The sequence below is a fragment of the Gallinula chloropus genome (assembly GCF_964237585.1).
Source record: "Gallinula chloropus genome assembly, chromosome: 5".
In the NCBI taxonomy this organism is placed as follows: domain Eukaryota; kingdom Metazoa; phylum Chordata; class Aves; order Gruiformes; family Rallidae; genus Gallinula; species Gallinula chloropus.
Window position 1 is genome coordinate 16,944,453 of NC_140090.1, and position 16,871 is coordinate 16,961,323.

Below are 16,871 nucleotides of genomic sequence, written 5' to 3' on the forward strand. Positions count from 1 at the left end.
GGCTCCTCGGGGGGTCCCCAGAGCCGTGCATGCGCTGGGGGCGCAGGATGAGGCCCCTGTCCCCGCCAGCCCTGTGTCCCCAGCCCGTCCCACAGCCGCAGGATGGGGACGAATCTCCCCGAGCCCGCAGGGTGCCCGATCCAGCGAAGCTGGAAGCGGTGGTGCCGCGGAGGCCTGGAGACCGTCCCAGCGGCGTTAAAGAGAAGGCCGGGCCTGGCTAAGCCCGGATCTGCAGGCTATGCGTGACTCACGGGGAGGGATGAGCGGGATTCGGCTGGAACAAGGGGTTTGGAGAGGGCACCGGGTGCCCCAGAGCTGTCCCCACGCTGAGCAGCATCTTCCAGCACTCGCCGGCAGCGGAGCCCGGCCCGGGCACTGCGCGGGGGGCGAGGCGGGGTCCTGTCCGGCTCCACCTGGGCTGAAGGAGCTGCGCGGGTCAGCCCAAAATAGCGAAGGAAGCACAGCCCCTTCTTTCCTCTTCCTCTCACCGGGCAGGAGCAGCGCCGGCTGCCCGGCCGGAGAAACCTGCTGCCTCCCTGTCCGGTGCTGCAGGGAAACTGAGGCACGGCCGCTGCCGACCGGCCGAGGATGTGGCAGGACGAAATGACCTGGTTTCTAGACACAGCCCGGTCCCCGTCGGGGCTGCCCCGAAGCTGGTGGTACCGGGATTCGCGTTACCGGGATGCCCGGCCCAGAGCTGGCAGCGCGGGAGCCACGGGCATGAAGCAGCTCCAGCTCCTCCAGCCCTCCCAGCGCGGCCAGGTCCCGCCGGCCCCGCGGCATCGCAGTTCCCCGGGGGGCGTCTCCCGGTGATGGACCCCATTTCCCAGCGGGGTCACTCGTGGGCGTGTGTCACGTTCCCCTGTCCCGCATGGTGACGGGGGGGGGGGGGGGGGGGGGGGCGGGCGCGAGTCCCTTCCCAGTGCCTTTTCCCAGGGAATGCTCCCACCCTACAGGGAGCCAGGGAGGCAGAGCGGTACCCGGGGTTCGCCGCCGCGGGCATCGCTGCCTCGTCGGTTCCCCGGTACCACCACCACCACACACACACACACACCCCCCATACCCCCCCCCCCCGCCCCCGGGACCAGAAGGAGCAACTCCAGCCCCCGAAGTTTCCAAACCGCGGATGAGCGAGGTGGAAAGACACCAAACAAGCTCCGATGGAGAATCTCCAACGCAGCGCTGGCTGAGGGAGGGCGCAGCATCTCCCGCCACCGGGATGGTGACCGGGACAGGCTGGGACCCCCCCCCAGGGCCCGACGCTGCCTGGGGGCACCGTGGTGCCAGGCTGCCCTGGCCGGCCAGGATGGGGATGAAGGATGCCAGCTCTCGGGGGACTTCAGGGGAGGGGACGACACGAGTTTCTCCTGAGGGGTTTGTTGCATCTTGAAGCTGTCTCTAAAAGCTGCTTTTCGGGGAGAGCCCAGGAGCAGAGGGACCGCAGGGGGCATTATATATTTATTTTTATATATATATATATATGCGAATTCTCTAAATATTTAGGGAATTGCCGGGGGAAGAAGGGAAAAACGAAACAAGCGGCCGCCTGCCCCGCACCTGCTGCCCCAGACACCGGCCTGCCCTGGCAATGGGGAGCGTGTCCCCAGGGGGCGGACGGGGCCACCCCCCGCCCCCAGCCTGGAGCCAGCGGCTACGGGGGGCTTTGCTGAAGGGGACACCCAGTATGAGGAGAAGGGGGCTTCATACGCCGGGGGTAGCGGCAGGGGCTCCTTCCCTCCTTCACCAATGGCTACCAGCTGGATGCGGGTGACACCTGAGCGGGTGACAAGGGGGCAGACCCTCCCATCCCTCCCCATCATCCCTGAGCCACTGGGGTCTGCGGGAGCCCGAGGAGGCGGCCGTACGACCACTACAGCGCAACTGGGGGTCCTGCCAGCCAAACCCGCGGCACGGGCGCCCTCCAAGGAACCGCCACCCCCCGTACCCCCGGTCCCGGTCGCGGCTCGGCGGGGATACCCCCCCGTACCCCCCGCTCCTCCTCCGTGGGGCGGGCGCCGGGAGGCGGGGGTGGGAGGAGGAGGAGGAGAAGGGGGCCCCCCGGCGTTGCCCTTTTAAGGGGTTCCTTGAAACCGCGCCCGGGTTCCATGTTTGCAGCCCCAGCCCGGGCGGAGGAAACTCCATGTTGTAACAAAGTTTCCTCCGCGGCGCCGCTCCCGCGCCCGCCGCCCCGCGCCGCCGCCGGCCCCCGCCCCGCCTCCCCCCCGGGGGCCGCGCCGGGGGGGGCCGCCCCCTCCCACCCCCCTCCCCCCCCTCCCGGGCGCCCATGGAGCACCAGTCCATCATCACCCAGGTTAGCAGGGAGGAGGGGAGCGCCCCGCTGCAGGAGAAAGGTAACGCGGGGGGAGGGATCCCTCCTCCTTCCCCCCCCCCCCCTCCATACCCCCCTGTGCGGGAGAGGGGGAAGGTCCCCGTGGTCTCCGGCATCAGGGGGGGTGTGTGTGGGGGGGAGGGTTGGAGGCCTGCGGGAGGCTGATACCGGAAGGTGCGACGAGCTGCGGGCGGTCTCAGCCTGCCCCGTTCGCCCCGCTGCCCCGGAGCTGGAGGGGGATGCGCTGGGGCACGGGGGAGGGGGGGCGAGGGTCGGAACGAGCGGGGTTGTCTGCACCCGTCTGGGCGCGGGGCGTCGTGCCTCCTCCCCCCCAAACCCCATCGGTGACCCTGGGGTGCTCGGGCGCTGTTCGGGCCTCGGCGCTCGGCGTATCTGCGCTGTTTCCTCTGGAGCCGGGCGAGGGGGGGTGTGTGCAAGCAGCGTCGGAGGGGAAACTGAGGCAGAGGGGGAACACAGCCCCGGGTAACCCCGCTGTAGCCCGGGGCACAGCCCGACGTCTCGGCTCCCGACCTCAGCGCTCCTTCAACCCAGCGCTGGGGGTCTGGCAGGGAGCGCTGGCCGCCCCGCTGCCGGATGCCAGGGTGCTGCCCGCCGGCCTGGGAAGCTGGCGGGGCCCGGGGAAGGGGACAAGCGTGGGAACGCGGCCCGTCCCCGGTGGGGAGCTCCTGCACCACGGGTTCCCTCCGTGGGGCGCCCCACGGGGCTGCCGTGGCGCGGGGCCCCGGCCCGGCTGCCGGGAGGTACAACTGAGGGGGGTGCTACGGCTCCCGGTCCGGGCTGGGGGCAGGATGGGGCCCGTGGGGAAGGGGCTGGAGCTGTCCCGCTGCCCCCAGGGCAGGCAGGAGCTGCCCTTCTGCCTCAGTTTCCCCGTGATCCGCCAATGGGGGCTGCGGGAACGGAGCCCAGGGGCGGGCAATTCGTCCCGATTGGTCTATCATCTCCGGTACGTTCGAGCCAGCCAATGAGAGGGCCCAAGCTGGGGGCGTGCAGAAGAGTGCGTAAGCTCCGCCTTCCCCGGCGAGTTCCCCGCCCGCGGGGCCACCCGCCCGCGTGGGGCTGTGACCCCCGAGGAGGGACAGCGGGACCTCCCCCCACCCCGGCCCCGCCGGGCCGGTGCCAGAGCGGTCTCGGCCCCCACCCCTGGCAGGACCCACTTTGGTACTGTAGGGTCTCCAGCCGTGTGGGGGACCCGCGGGGGTCACATGAGTGGGGGGACGCGGCCGTGCGAGGGTCTGTGGGTGGTCCCCAAACACGGCGCTGCCCCGGCGCCAGCGCTTGGCGGGGCAGGAAGGGCGGCCGGACGGGTGCCGGGGGCCGATAAGGGCACCGGGGGCTCAGGGGCACCCCCCCCAGCACCTCCCATGTCCGGCATCAACACCCCTAACCCGTCTGACCCGCCCCCCCCCCCACCTTCACCATGCCGGGGAGGGGGAGACCCCCGAGGGTGCCTCCTTACCCCCCTTCCTGCCCCCGCAGGTACCCAGGCCCCGCCCAAGAAGCCCCGGAGCCGCAGCATCCTCCAGTCTCTCTTCTGCTGCCTGTGCCGCGATGAGGGGGAGCCCTGTGCCAGCACCACCAGCGCCCCGCTGCTGGTGGAGGAGAACGGGGCCCTGCCCAAGGTACCCCCCGGATACCCCCTGCACCCCTGCCCTGGCACTGGGGTTACACACAGACTCAGTGCTGGGGGTGGGTGGGCTGACTGTCCTCAATGCTTCCCTAATGCCAGGATGGGGTGCGAAGGGAGTTCCCCCCTCCATGCCCTCTCTGGCTGGGCAGCAGGAGGAGGGGGTGCCCTTCACCACCACACTGACCTCCCGGGTTTGCCTGTGCCCCCCTCTTTCCCTCTGCCTCCCAGGCTGCTGTCAAACACCTCCTGCCCGAGATCAAGCCGCAGGACGCCAGCAAGCTCTGCGTGGTCATCGACCTGGATGAGACACTGGTGCACAGCTCCTTCAAGGTGGGGGACACCCTGGCCCACCCCACCCATCCTGCCCCATGCCCCCACCCCCCCCAAATTTCATCTGCTCTGTTCCTCCTAAGCCCCAGTGCCTGGGCGCCCACCACCAGCACCCAGCTCAGTGCTGCTGGGTTGGGATAGAGCATCCTTGTGCTGGGTGAGGGGGCTGCAGGGCTGAGGGGTGGGGGGGGTGTAATGGCCAGAGGGCAAGGCAGCGTTTGGGCAGGGGCTGCCTGCCCAGCACTGACCCTGCTGTGTCCTCCCCAGCCGGTGAACAATGCCGACTTCATCATTCCCGTGGAGATTGATGGCATCATGCACCAGGTAAGGGGGAGGGGGTGACTGGCGGGTGGGGGGCACAGCCCCCTCTTTGGGGACCAGGAGCTGATCTGGTGCTCTGCTCCAAGGGGCGGTTGGGGGTGTTGGTGTGCTTGGGCTGATACCTTGGAGGGGGCAGAAGTTGGGGGAGGTCCCAGCGTGGGGCTCTCACGCAGTGGCTGGCCCCGGGTTCAAGTAATCCAGGATAGGCTGTGGTCTGGGCAGTCAGCCTGTTCTTGGTTACTTGGCTCCGGAGCCGGCCAGACGCTTCGCCCCGGATGTGCCAGCGGCGATGTGGTGACATCCCCCAGCCCACGCAGGGCAGCGCCTGCGGCGTGGGGCACGGGCAGCCAGCCCTGCACCCCCCTTCCCCAGCAAGGAGCTGCTGGCTGGGGTCAGGGACGCAGGTGTCCCTGGAGTGGGTGGGGGTGCCGGCCGGGGGCCGGTGCCCGCGGTGAGCTGCCCTTCCCGCCGTGCCCGCAGGTGTACGTGCTGAAGCGGCCGCACGTGGACGAGTTCCTGCAGCGCATGGGCGAGCTCTTCGAGTGCGTCCTCTTCACCGCCAGCCTGTCCAAGGTGGGTGCTGCCACTCCCTGCCATGGCCCCCACCTTCCCGGCCGTCCCTGGGGTGGCACAGCTCCATTCCCCTGCGCATCCGTGGGCATCGCTGGCGCCGTGTACCCTGCCTGCCTGCGGGCAGTGCCAGCGCTGCCTGTCCACCCCTCTGCCAGGGAAACTGAGGCACGGGGCGAGCTAGTGCTGCCATCACCGTGGGGTGGGCACGGTGGCACGACATGCCCTGCTCACACCCTTCCCCTGCCTGCAGTACGCGGACCCCGTGGCCGACCTGCTGGATAAATGGGGGGCTTTCCGGGCACGACTCTTCCGGGATTCCTGCGTCTTCCACCGCGGCAACTACGTGAAGGACCTGAGCCGCCTGGGCCGCGACCTGCGCCGCATCATCATCGTGGACAACTCGCCCGCATCCTACATCTTCCACCCTGACAACGCCGTACGTACCCCTGGGCGAGGTGTTGGGGGGGGGGGGGTGTGATGCCGCAGAGGGGAGGTGGTGGTGCCCCCCCTGCCCCCCTCAGCCACCACCCTCTGTGCTGCCCGCAGGTGCCCGTGGCCTCCTGGTTCGATAACATGGCGGACACGGAGCTGCTGGACCTGCTGCCCTTCTTCGAGAGGCTCAGCAAGGTGGAGGATGTGTACGCAGTGCTGAAGAAGCAGCGGACTAACAGCTAGTGGCCCTCCCCCGCCAGCCTCGCCGGGTGCTGCCGAGGGGCACCACCGTGGCAGCCGGGTGCCTTATCTTTAGGGGAAGGGGGTCCCCGGTGTGCCCCCCCAATCGTCCTTCCCAGCCCCGGTGGGCGAGGGTGCCCTCCCAGCCTGCTGGTGGTGGGAGATGTGGGTACCCCCGCGGGGGAGCTGGGCTTTCCCCTTCCTTCGGAGGAGGAGGGGGGGCTGTGGGTGACCCGTTGCCTTGCTGTGCTGGGGACCTGTTGTGGGGGGTCCCATCTTCCCTTACTGTCCGGTTCTCCCCCCCGCCAACCTGCGTCCCCCCCCTTCCCAAAACGGTTCTCAGGTCCTTTTCCCCTCCCTGTCCCCCCGAGTTGGGGAGGGGGGGGGTCAGCAGCTGCTGCTTTCCACTGCCTTTGGGGGGGACTAGACACCCCCCATCTGGCCCCTGCCTGCTGGGGGGGCTGGTGGCCCTTGGCCTCTATTTCAGGGGGGTGCTGAATAGGTTAACCCCTTGCCACCTCCCCAAAAATGGGGGAGTCTTATTGGCCTTGGTGCGTAGAGCTGCCACTGTACCCTTAACTCTGCCCTTGGTGCAGCTGATCACCTCGGGGGGGGAAAGGGGGGGCACGTCCCTACCCCTCACTTGTGCCTTCTGCTGCCCCTGCCTGTGGGGTATGTTTCGGGGTGCAGCCTGGCCTGAAGGGCTGAGCCCCCTGGCTGTAAATGCCCGCCCTGCCCTGTGCCTTGGGATGCCATGTCTCCATGTCCCTCCCCAGGCCCTGCAAGGGGTGTGCCAGGGGGGCAGGGGGGTCCCAACCTCACTTTCTCCTCGTGGGGAGGGGGTGTCTGGTGGCCTCCCCCTCATTCCCACTGTCAGTGGGAGCCACTCCAGTCACCAGCAAGGGGGTGCCCTCTCTTGCCATGGAGGGGTCATGCACCCCCTCCCCATCCCTCTGCAGCTTCACCAAAGGCTGCAACTCCCAGGGGTGAGGGACCCCCATACCAGCCTAAGTGTGCCCCCCACCCCGCTCTGCAGCCTTACCCTCAGCTGGGTCAGGGTGGGGGACACTGCCGCCCCCCCTCCCTGCAGCATGGGGTTACCCTAACCCCCATGGGGTTTGGCTTGTGCCAGGGTGTCCCCCAGCCCTGGGGGGTTCTGGGGCTCTCAGGGAGGGGTTTGGGAGGGGTTTTGGGAGGGGGAGGTGGGTGCTGAGCTCAGCCCAGCCTTTTTTAGCGTCGCAGTATGGACGTGGTCTCGTCTCTTTTAGGGGGAAAAGCAACGGTTTCCCAAAAAAATCATTGGGTGCCTTTTTACCGCTGTGCCATGGAAAGGGGGGGGCAGTATTTTTTTGAGGGGGGGGGTCTGTGAGGGGTTTTTAGCTCTTGGGTGCTGCCAGCATCGCCCTTCCCCCAAAAATGGGTGCTGAGGGGAACAGGCAGGGGTCCCTCCTGAGCCTGCCCACCTCCACCCCCTGCTCCCCATGGCAGGAGGGTGGGATGGGGGGTGCTGTACCACCCCTATCCTGCCCCCCCCCTCCTCCCCCAACCCCTGCTGGCCCTGGGCCTGATCCTGCCCCTCCAGGAGGGTTGAACTCAGCACTTTATCTTAGACAAGTCAAGTGGCACCAGCAAGGCCTGCGGCCCAGTGAGCACCCATGGGTGCTGCAGAGCCTGAGGAGCGCAGCCCCCATGCTTGGGCACCCTCAGGGGTCCGGGTGGGGGGGCCAAAGGCAGCATCGGGCTGGGGGGGGGGGGGGGGGGGGGGGGGCGGGGAGGGCTGGGGGACCAGATCCAAGTGCCTTTGTGTAATTAAAGCTGTCAAACCATCTTGGAAAGGGCAGTCCTGTGCCTGAGTGAGGGGGGAGGGTGGGCACGTGCCACACACGTGTCACTGGTGGGTGCCACACCGGGGTGCAGGGAGACACCACGGTCCCCTGAAGCCCCCGGGGAAGGGGGGAGGCAGCAGGAGCACCTTTAGGCTGGAGGGTTGGGGGGGAGTGTCACCCCTTGCCCAGTGCCATGGGGACAACCTGCCTCTGCACCCCCATCCCTACCCTTTCCACCTCCTCTCAGGGAAAAAAGAGGCCCTGATGCCACGGTGATGGGCACCTGGCCCCTTAATGAGGCGAGGGGGGGGGTTGGGGGAGGGGTGGGGGAGGCTAAATTTATCCTCTGGGCTGTTCCCCCCGTGTTGGGCCTCGGGGCACAAGTCCTGTGGCTAGGTTGGGGGGACACACGTGTGCTCCCCTCATCCCTGGGCACCCTGCTGCCAACATGCGGGCAGTGGGGTGCTGAGGCAGGGGAAGGTCTTTTAGCTGTTCTCCCCTCCTGTGCCCTCATTGGCCCCGTGCCTCCCCTCATTAACGAAGTCTCTGTCCTGCCTGATGACTGCACTAATTACTGAGTTCATTAGCGGCCCCGCGTGTCCGGCTGGGGGGCCCGGGGAGGGGCCGAGCCCTCAGGGGCTGCACGGGGCCCCCCACTCCTGTGCCACACCGGTGGGCTCAGCCCTGGGACGCGGCCACTGAGCAGAGAGCAGCCACCTGGTCACATCCCCCACACCCCCCCCCCCGGGGGCTCTGCACCCAGGTAAGGGTCCCACGAGGGATGTTGGTGTTGGGGGGGCAGGGGGCTGGGAGGCGCGTGGCATGGTCAGGAGGGTTTGGGGGCCGGGGGGAGGGGTGGGTAGCAGCAGAGCCCATCCCCGTGGCATCAGCCCCCACGCCCCGGTTTGTGGCTAACACCTCCCTGGCTGGTTCAGCCCATTGCCATCACTTCAGGGGTCCTTGAGAAGGGGGATGTGGGGCGGGGGCAGAGACAGGCAGGAGCTGGGGCACGCCGCGGCCCAGGCCTGGCGCCACGGTGACTGCCGGGGTGCGGGATGCCCGAGGCGCTCGTGGCCGGGGCTGCTGGCTCAGCAGGGTGGCAGAGATAAGGCTGCGGCAATCCTGCTGGGCTGGGGAGGAGATAAGGGCGGACCGCGAGCGGGAAGGCCTGCCTGCTGCCGTGATCCCCCACTCCTCCCTGCTTGGGCACCCGCCCCCCCCCCCCCCCCCCCCCGGTCAATCCCCAAATCCAGCTTCGGGGCGGGAAGCCCCAGGGCAGGACGCCCATCCCCTCTTGCCAATGCCACGGGCATCATCAGGTACCACCCGTGGGGCTGGGGTTTGGGGTGGAGCACAGGGCTGAGCCGTGCCACCCCCCCTATGCTCTATCCCGTGCCCCAAACACCAGCCCCGCATCCTCTCCCTGTGGCCCCTTCCCCAAAGCTGGGGCTGCAGAGACACCCGTGTGCCCCCAAAGTGGGGAGGTAGAGCCCGTTGGGTAGTGAGTGGGGATCTGGCCCCCAGCTGGGGGGGTGGCACAGCCCAGGGACAGTCCCACCCAGGGATGTGCCAGCTGAGGGGTGGGACATGAGGGGTGGGAAGGGGATGCCCTGAGTGCTGCTGCATTGCTGGCGGCTCTGAGCTGGTGGCACAGAAAACCCCATCACTGTGGGCTTAGTGCTCCCCAGCTGGGAGAGTGTGGAGGTTTTGGGGGGCAGTGGAAGGCAGCGTCATTGCCTGTCCCTGAGGCATCAGGGAAGCCTCTTGCCTGTGCCTGACTCCCTGTGGAGACAGTCCATTGCTATCACTTTCGGGAACCTTTTGGGTGGGGGGAGGCAGTCAAACACCCCATCACCCCAGGCTCAGCACCAAGGGGCAAAGCGGGCAGCAGGGAAGGGCAGCAGCACCACCCTGGTCACTGAGAGCCCGTGAGCAGGGTGCTCAGGGTTGCCCTGTGCTGCCATAGCACCTGGGGGGGGGGGGGGGGGCAATCACCCCATGGGTATCGGGGTTCTTCAGGTGCCACGAAGCCTTGGATGGGCATGGGGACCTTGACTCTGGGCTGTTCCTGCCCTTATATGGTGAATATAGGCTGGGACAGGAGAGGACAAAGGTCTCCGGGGTGCTGGCAGCAGAGCACTTTGCCTAGGTACGCTCACCTGTGCCCAGCTCCGCAGGGAAGGTGAGAGGCTGATGTGGTGGGTGGACAGAGGGTAGGGGGGTTTGGGGGGTGCAGCTCATCCCACAGCCACCGCCACTCCTGGCACTGGGGTGGCCTAGGGATGGGGCTTGGGGACCACCCAACTCCCCACTTCGGGGCTGCACTGGGAGGTGGGGGGCATCATCCCCTGGATCTGAGGGATGGGGGGGGATGAGAGGGGGGGTGCTTTGCCAAATGCTGCCTGCCTGCCTGCCTCCCTGCCCGCTTGCCAGCGGACACTGCCTGCCCAGCCAGGATGGCTGTGAGCAGCCTGCACCTCACCAGGGCTGAGCCCTGGCATCTCAGCACCTCCCTGGGGCACGGATCTGGGGGTGCGGTGGGGAGTGTGGGGGGCTGGAGCAGGCAGCGGGTGCTTGTGTGCGTGTGCACACGCGTGTGGCTGCCAGCAGTGGCTGTGTCATGCCGTGCCATCTTGTGCCAAGCCGTGCCAGGGCCAGGCTGAGCTGCGCTGGTTCTTGCCGGCCCTGGGGAGGAGCAAACCACCTCGGTGTCACCAGCTGTGCTGGGGATGCCCTGTACGGCCCTGCCCTGGGCACAGGGCGCAGGGCAGGGCATCGGGGCACCCAGCGTTCAGGGGACCCAGCTCCTGCCCTCTGTGGACCCTGACACGGAGCCATGATAGCCCCTCGTTAACTGTGGTGCCAGCTGGGGCAAGGGGGACAGCAGCCCTGCCTGGGTGCCCAGAGCTCTGGCACTGGGGTCCCAGGGAGTCCTCACCCCGTGCAGCTCTGGACAGGGGCTGGTGGCCCGGCCGGCTGCAGATGGGGCACGGCAGCAGATGGCACCGCTGGCTGGCTCTGTCCCAGCTCCTAATGACACTGCCTGCCATTAACGAGGGTGTTGCCGATGCCCGGTAGGTCTCCTTGCCTGCAGCACCTGTCACCATGGTGGAGCTCAGCACCAAAGTCAGCCGGACACTCAACAAGACCACACCTGGCATCCAGATATGGCGGATTGAGGTGGGGACAGGGGCGCAACCCGGGCACCCAGCATCACCTGGGCACCCGTCACCAGGCTGTCGGGGGGGGGGGGGGGGGAGGGGAGGGTGGAGGTGGGGGGCTGCAGGAGGAAAGACCCCACCTTTGTATTCCCAGTGCCATTTTAGCACCTGGGATTAAACCTGCCCAGATTTTGGAGTTGGGGGAAGTGGGGTGTCCAGGGCTGGGATGGGGGTGGTCCTCTCTGGGGCTGATGTCTCCCTTCCTTCTGCAGGACATGGAGATGGTGCCAGTGCCCACCAAAAGCTACGGCAACTTCTACGAGGGGGACTGCTACGTCCTGCTGTCGGTAGGGCTGCCTGGGGTCCCGTGGGGGATTGGGGATGGGCTGGGGTGCAGGGAGGGGTGTCCCTGGGGACACAGGGGCTCTCCTAATGAGGACTGGTGTCTCACAGACGCGTAAAACCGGGAGCACTTTAAGCTACAACATCCACTACTGGCTGGGCAAGGATTCAAGCCAGGATGAGCAGGGGGCAGCTGCCATCTACACCACCCAGATGGATGACCACCTGGGCACGGTAGCCGTGCAGCACCGCGAGGTCCAGGGCTACGAAAGCGAGACCTTCCGCGCCTACTTCAAGCAGGGACTCATGTATGTCAGACACCTCCAGGGACCTGCTCCTGCACTGGGTGGTGGTGGGGAGGGCTCCTTCTGCATGCTGCCCATGGGGACTTGCTCCGTGGGGATGGGGTAGCCCTGTCCCAGTGAGCTGGAGGAGGTGGGAGGAGGATCTGGAGCTGGACTCGCTCCATCTATCACCCACCTGGGTGAGTCAGAGATTCCCAACATCTCCCTGCACACAGAGGTGGGAGGGGGAGCACGCTGGAGCAAGAGGGGGCCCAGGGCTGACACCGTATCCATCCCCCCTGCAGCTATAAGAAGGGTGGGGTGGCCTCGGGCATGAAGCATGTGGAAACGAACACCTACAATGTCCAGCGCCTGCTGCACGTCAAGGGCAAGAAGAACGTGATGGCAACAGAGGTGAGTTATTTGGTGTTGGGTGCTCCCCAGCCACCAACCTCTGTGCAGAGATGCTGTTTGGGGTCAGGGTTGGATCAGGCCAGAGCCCTTCCACAGACACAACTGCCCTTGAGCAGAGGGCAGGGTGGATGTGAAGGGCCATGGCACACTGCCTCGGGGACAATCTCACTGCAAAAAGCTCCTCTGGGAGCCGGGAAGGGGAATTCAGGCTGGAGGCACCTGCTCTGAGCTGGCAGGAGCCAGGTGCTTTGTTATTTGGTGACCCCCAGTCCTGTCCCGCTGCAGGTGGACATGAGCTGGAAAAGCTTCAACCGAGGTGACGTGTTCCTGCTGGACCTGGGCCAGCTCATCATCCAGTGGAACGGCCCCGAGAGCAACCGGAACGAGAGACTGAAGGTATGGCCAGGGTCCCCCAGGGTCCCCTCTGGATGAAAAGGGTGTCGGGCCACCCCCTGATCTGGGCTGACCCCTCCTTTATGGGTGCAGGCGATGACCCTGGCCAAGGACATCCGTGACCGGGAGCGCGGGGGCCGTGCCCAAGTGGGCGTTGTGGATGGCGAGAATGAGGGTGCTTCGCCAGGGCTCATGAAGGTCCTCACGCACGTGCTGGGTGAGAAGAGGGACATCAAGGCTGCCACCCCGGATGACAAAGTGGACAAGAACCTCAAAACCTCTCTTAAGCTCTACCAGTGAGTTGCTGAGGGGGGGTCACCCGTGGGGGCATCTCATGGGGTGCCAGGTCTGCTCTGTCCCACAGCTCCTGTCTCCGTGGTCAGACATCAGGAGGGGTCAAGGCACTGCAGGGGTGGGGACAGGTCCTTTGGGTGCTGCTGGAGAAAGGGAGCCCCTGGTGTCAACAGAGTTGGTGCTGGATGCAGAGATGCTTGTGCTAGCGTTGACCTTTGGACATGGTGTCAATGTCCCTAGATGGCCCCATCCCATCTGACACTCCTTTAGTCCCTCCCCGTGGCCACTAGTGCTGTGGGCAGGGCTGGGTACAGGCCTGCTGCAGGCAGAGCAACCTGCAAGCCAGTTTGTCACCATGGCAGGGCGAAGAGGGTCCCTGTGTACCACCACAAGGTGGGGATGGGGAGGGGATTTCTAGCTCGTTTCCAACCCTTCTCCTCCCTTTCTCCCTGCCAGCGTCTCCAACTCCAGTGGAAACCTGGTCATACAGGAAGTGGCGATTCGACCCCTGACTCAAGACATGCTCCTGCATGAGGTGTGTCACCTGTGGGCTGCTTGTGGGTACCCAACTTCTTTGTCAGCTTTAACCCTTCAGAAGCTGCTGTGGTAGGTGAAGTGCTTAAAGCTGCCCAAAGTCCTAATTTCTGCTGTTGTCTCCCCCATCAAGGACTGCTACATCCTTGATCAAGGAGGTCTCAAGATCTTTGTGTGGAAGGGCAAGAATGCCAACAAGGAGGAGAAGCAGCAGGCGATGAGCAGGGCACTGGTGGGTGTTGGGTTGGGCGTTGGTTATGGGATAGTTGGGCTGCTCCTCAGGGCTGCTGGACACCCCATGCCAATGTTTTGGGTCTGATTTCCCCCCAGGGTTTCATCAAAGCCAAAAACTACCCAGCCAGCACCAGCGTGGAGACAGAGAACGATGGGTCTGAGTCAACCATCTTCAGGCAGCTCTTCCAAAAATGGACTGTCCCCAACCAGACCAGCGGGTTGGGCAAGACCCATACTGTGGGCAAAGTGGGTGAGTTTTCCCCTCCAATGCTGCAGGATTGCCTGGATTGGGATGGGGGAAGGAAGGCGGGGGGGGGAAGCTGTGGGGATACAGTTCAGCTCCCTACCCTTCCTTGCAGCCAAGGTGGAGCAGGTCAAGTTTGATGCCACCACACTGCACGCCAAGCCTCAGATGGCCGCCCAGCAGAAGATGGTGGATGATGGATCTGGGGAGGTGGAGGTAGGGTGTCAGAGGCAGCACGTGGGACCCTGTCGGGGCACCCCCAGGCTGTGCCAGGAGATGCAGCAGGGTCCAGGGGCTGTGGGATGCACCAGCCCTGGCAGCAGCATAACCCTACCCCTGTCCCACTAGGTCTGGCGTGTGGAGAACCAGGAGCTGGTGCCTGTGGAGAAGCGGTGGCTGGGCCATTTCTATGGTGGGGACTGCTACCTGGTGCTCTACACCTATTCAGTGGGGTCTAAGGTGAACCGTATCATCTACCTCTGGCAGGTGAGACCCTCCCCACTGACCCGTGGTGGGGGACAGTGGTACCTCCTCAGACTGGGGGGGGGGTTCTGCCCAAAGCATGACTCTATGGGAATAACAACGCCAGTGCCCTTCCCCACGAGAGGAAAGGGTGCTGTGGTGGGTGCTGAGCTCTCCTCTGCCCTGCCCAGGGCCGCCAAGCCAGCACGGACGAGCTGGCCGCCTCTGCCTACCACACCGTCTTCCTGGATCAGAAGTATAACAACGAGCCCGTGCAAATCCGTGTCACCATGGGCAAGGAGCCAGCCCACCTGATGGCCATCTTCAAGGGCAAGATGGTGGTGTATGCGGTGAGTGAAGGGCTGCCAGGGGGAACAGGCAGGTGGGTGAGGGTGTAGTACTGGTGGTGTAACTCCTGTCTCCATCCTCCTAGGGTGGCACCTCACGGGCAGGCAACAAGGAGCCCACTCCCTCCACCCGCCTCTTCCAAGTCCACGGCACCAACGAGTACAACACCAAGGCCTTCGAGGTGCCCGTCCGTGCCTCCTCCCTCAACTCCAATGATGTCTTTGTGCTAAAAACTCCCAGCACCTGCTACCTCTGGTATGGGAAGGTGAGTACTGCTGGGCACCGTGGCGGGGGGTGCCACCCCCAGGGGCGATGCCCCTGTCCCCTCGGCTGGGGCTGGTGATGGAGCGGCCACGCTCACTTTGCAGGGCTGCAGTGGGGATGAGCGTGAGATGGGCAAGACGGTGGCTGACATCATCTCCAAGTCAGAGAAGCCGGTGGTTGCGGAGGGACAGGAGCCAGCCGAGTTCTGGGTGGCCCTGGGGGGCAAGTCCCAGTATGCCAACAACAAGAGGTAACAGGCCTGTGCCCGTGGGTCCTTGTCCCTGCCCACCCTTGTTGGGGGTGTGATGGGCCACCAGTGCCCGAGTGAAGTGAGCCCTGTTCCCACCATCCCCCCTGTGTTTCCCCCCACCAGGCTGCAGGAAGAGAACTCCTCTGTGTCCCCCCGACTCTTTGAGTGCTCCAACAAGACGGGCACCTTCCTGGCCACGGAGATTGTAGACTTCACCCAGGATGACTTGGAGGAGAATGATGTTTATCTGCTGGACACCTGGGACCAGGTGAGCTGGAGCAACATGGAGCAGGGGGACTTTGATCCCGCAAGCTGATGTCCCTGATGGCAGGGCAGAGAACTTGCAGCAGGCAGAGGTGGTGGGATGAGAGGCTGGGAACTCTCATGTCCCTGGCCCCACGCTGGTTTTTTCCATCCCCCTTGCTCCGGGGATAGGTGAGGATGGATTCCCAGTGTCCTTTGCTGTGGACAGATCCCACATGCCCCCAGCTATGGATTAGACACAGCCCCAGAGGGCCCCCATCCCACCTCAGTGTTGCACATGGTGACCCTGTTGCAGGTTTTCTTCTGGATTGGGAAAGGTGCCAATGAATCAGAGAAAGAGGCAGCAGCAGTGATGGCACAGGAGTACCTGCGCAGCCACCCCAGCGGGCGTGACCTCGACACCCCCATCATCGTGGTGAAGCAGGGCCACGAGCCCCCCACCTTCACTGGCTGGTTCCTGGCCTGGGACCCTCTCAACTGGGATGTGAGTCGTGAGGGGGGCTGGAAAGACTGTGGGGACCCTTCACAGCTGGGGACCAGATCTGGCTCTGGCCCTGGCCCTGGCTAGCAGGTATGGGGGGCAGTTTACCTTGATCCCTGCCCAGGCCCTGGGGTTGAGAGCTTTTGTCCCCTTCCCAGGACAAGAAATCCTACGAGGCACTGCGAGCCGAGCTGGGGGATGAGAGCAACCTGGGGCAGCTCACCTCAGTAAGTGTCACAAGGACAACGGGGGCCAGGGTGGGAGTGGGCACAGAAACCCCTCCATCCCTTTGGCAGGGGGCATGAGGTGCTGCAAGGACACATCCTCCAGTGAGGGGAGACCTGGAGCCATCCTGGTGCTCCTGGGGACATAGGGCAGCCCCCGATGTGACCCTGTCCTCTTCATCCAGGTGCTCACAACCAAGCAAGAAGTCTTCACTGCCACCACCACCCTCCTCCCTGAAAAACTGGAGACTTTCCCCCTGTCCGTACTGGTGAACACCGCGGCTGATGACCTGCCACAGGGGGTGGATCCCAGCAGGAAGGAGGTGAGTTAAGGCTGGGGAGCTGCTGGGGGGGGAACAGGGGAAGCTCCCCAAAGCTTCAGCTCAGCCTCCTCTCTCCTCCCACAGTGCCACCTCTCCGACCAGGACTTCCAGGCTGTCTTTGGCATGAAGCGTTCTGCCTTTGGCAACCTGCCCTTGTGGAAACAGCAGAAACTCAAGAAGGACAAAGGACTCTTCTAAGGCAGCAGCCTGTGCCCAGCCCCAGCTTCTAGCTTGAATGAAATAAAAAAATATTATATATTTTGAGAGTGGGGCTGCATCTTCCTCCAACCCCGGGGTCAGGTCCTTGGGGGGCTTATGAGGCAAAGAGATGGTGCATGGGGGGGGGATGTGGGGCTTGGCCAGGCACTGAGGTGACACAGGGAAGGATGCTCAGCTTCTTCAGCCCCAGTGTGTGGAGGGACAGCCCCTTCCCATCCAGAGCTCTCCCTTCCCACCCCAGCACCCACAGCTTGGGACCAAAGGTCTATTATACAGCTGGAGCCGCTCCCTCCCTTATCGTGTGAACCTCAGTAAACACGTGCAGTACCAGAGGGAAAAGTGACAAGCCCCAGGCTGAGGGCACGACCGAGGTCCAGGGACAGACACCTAAGAGCCTTTGTCCTGTCCCCAGGAGGGGAGGAAGGCATCTCCCTCCC

At 65.2% G+C, this 16,871-nt stretch overlaps 2 protein-coding genes across 3 annotated transcripts; both read left to right on the forward strand.

Moving 5' to 3' along the window:
- Positions 1-2,124: 2,124 nt before the first annotated feature.
- Positions 2,125-7,013, forward strand: CTDSP1 (CTD small phosphatase 1). The gene is made up of 7 exons (XM_084264672.1): positions 2,125-2,351; positions 3,827-3,969; positions 4,206-4,307; positions 4,575-4,631; positions 5,109-5,201; positions 5,452-5,637; positions 5,748-7,013. The coding sequence occupies exons 1-7, from the start codon at positions 2,285-2,287 to the stop codon at positions 5,874-5,876; spliced, it is 777 nt and encodes a 258-aa protein (XP_084120798.1). The 5' UTR covers positions 2,125-2,284; the 3' UTR covers positions 5,877-7,013.
- Positions 7,014-10,804: 3,791 nt separating this feature from the next.
- On the forward strand, positions 10,805-16,437 carry VIL1 (villin 1; the record flags this gene model as incomplete). 2 transcript variants are annotated; one of them, XM_084264669.1, is made up of 19 exons in its annotated part: positions 10,805-10,879; positions 11,133-11,207; positions 11,314-11,510; positions 11,792-11,900; positions 12,186-12,296; positions 12,387-12,589; positions 13,044-13,122; positions 13,255-13,353; positions 13,452-13,605; positions 13,715-13,815; positions 13,948-14,085; positions 14,253-14,411; positions 14,495-14,674; positions 14,778-14,923; positions 15,047-15,191; positions 15,483-15,671; positions 15,827-15,895; positions 16,078-16,215; positions 16,300-16,437. In XM_084264669.1, the coding sequence occupies 19 exons, from the start codon at positions 10,805-10,807 to the stop codon at positions 16,411-16,413; spliced, it is 2,481 nt and encodes an 826-aa protein (XP_084120795.1). In that variant the 3' UTR covers positions 16,414-16,437. The 2 variants fall into 2 exon arrangements, with proteins under 2 accessions (XP_084120795.1, XP_084120796.1); XM_084264670.1 differs by having other exon boundaries at positions 14,495-14,664; positions 14,786-14,923.
- Positions 16,438-16,871: the final 434 nt, after the last annotated feature.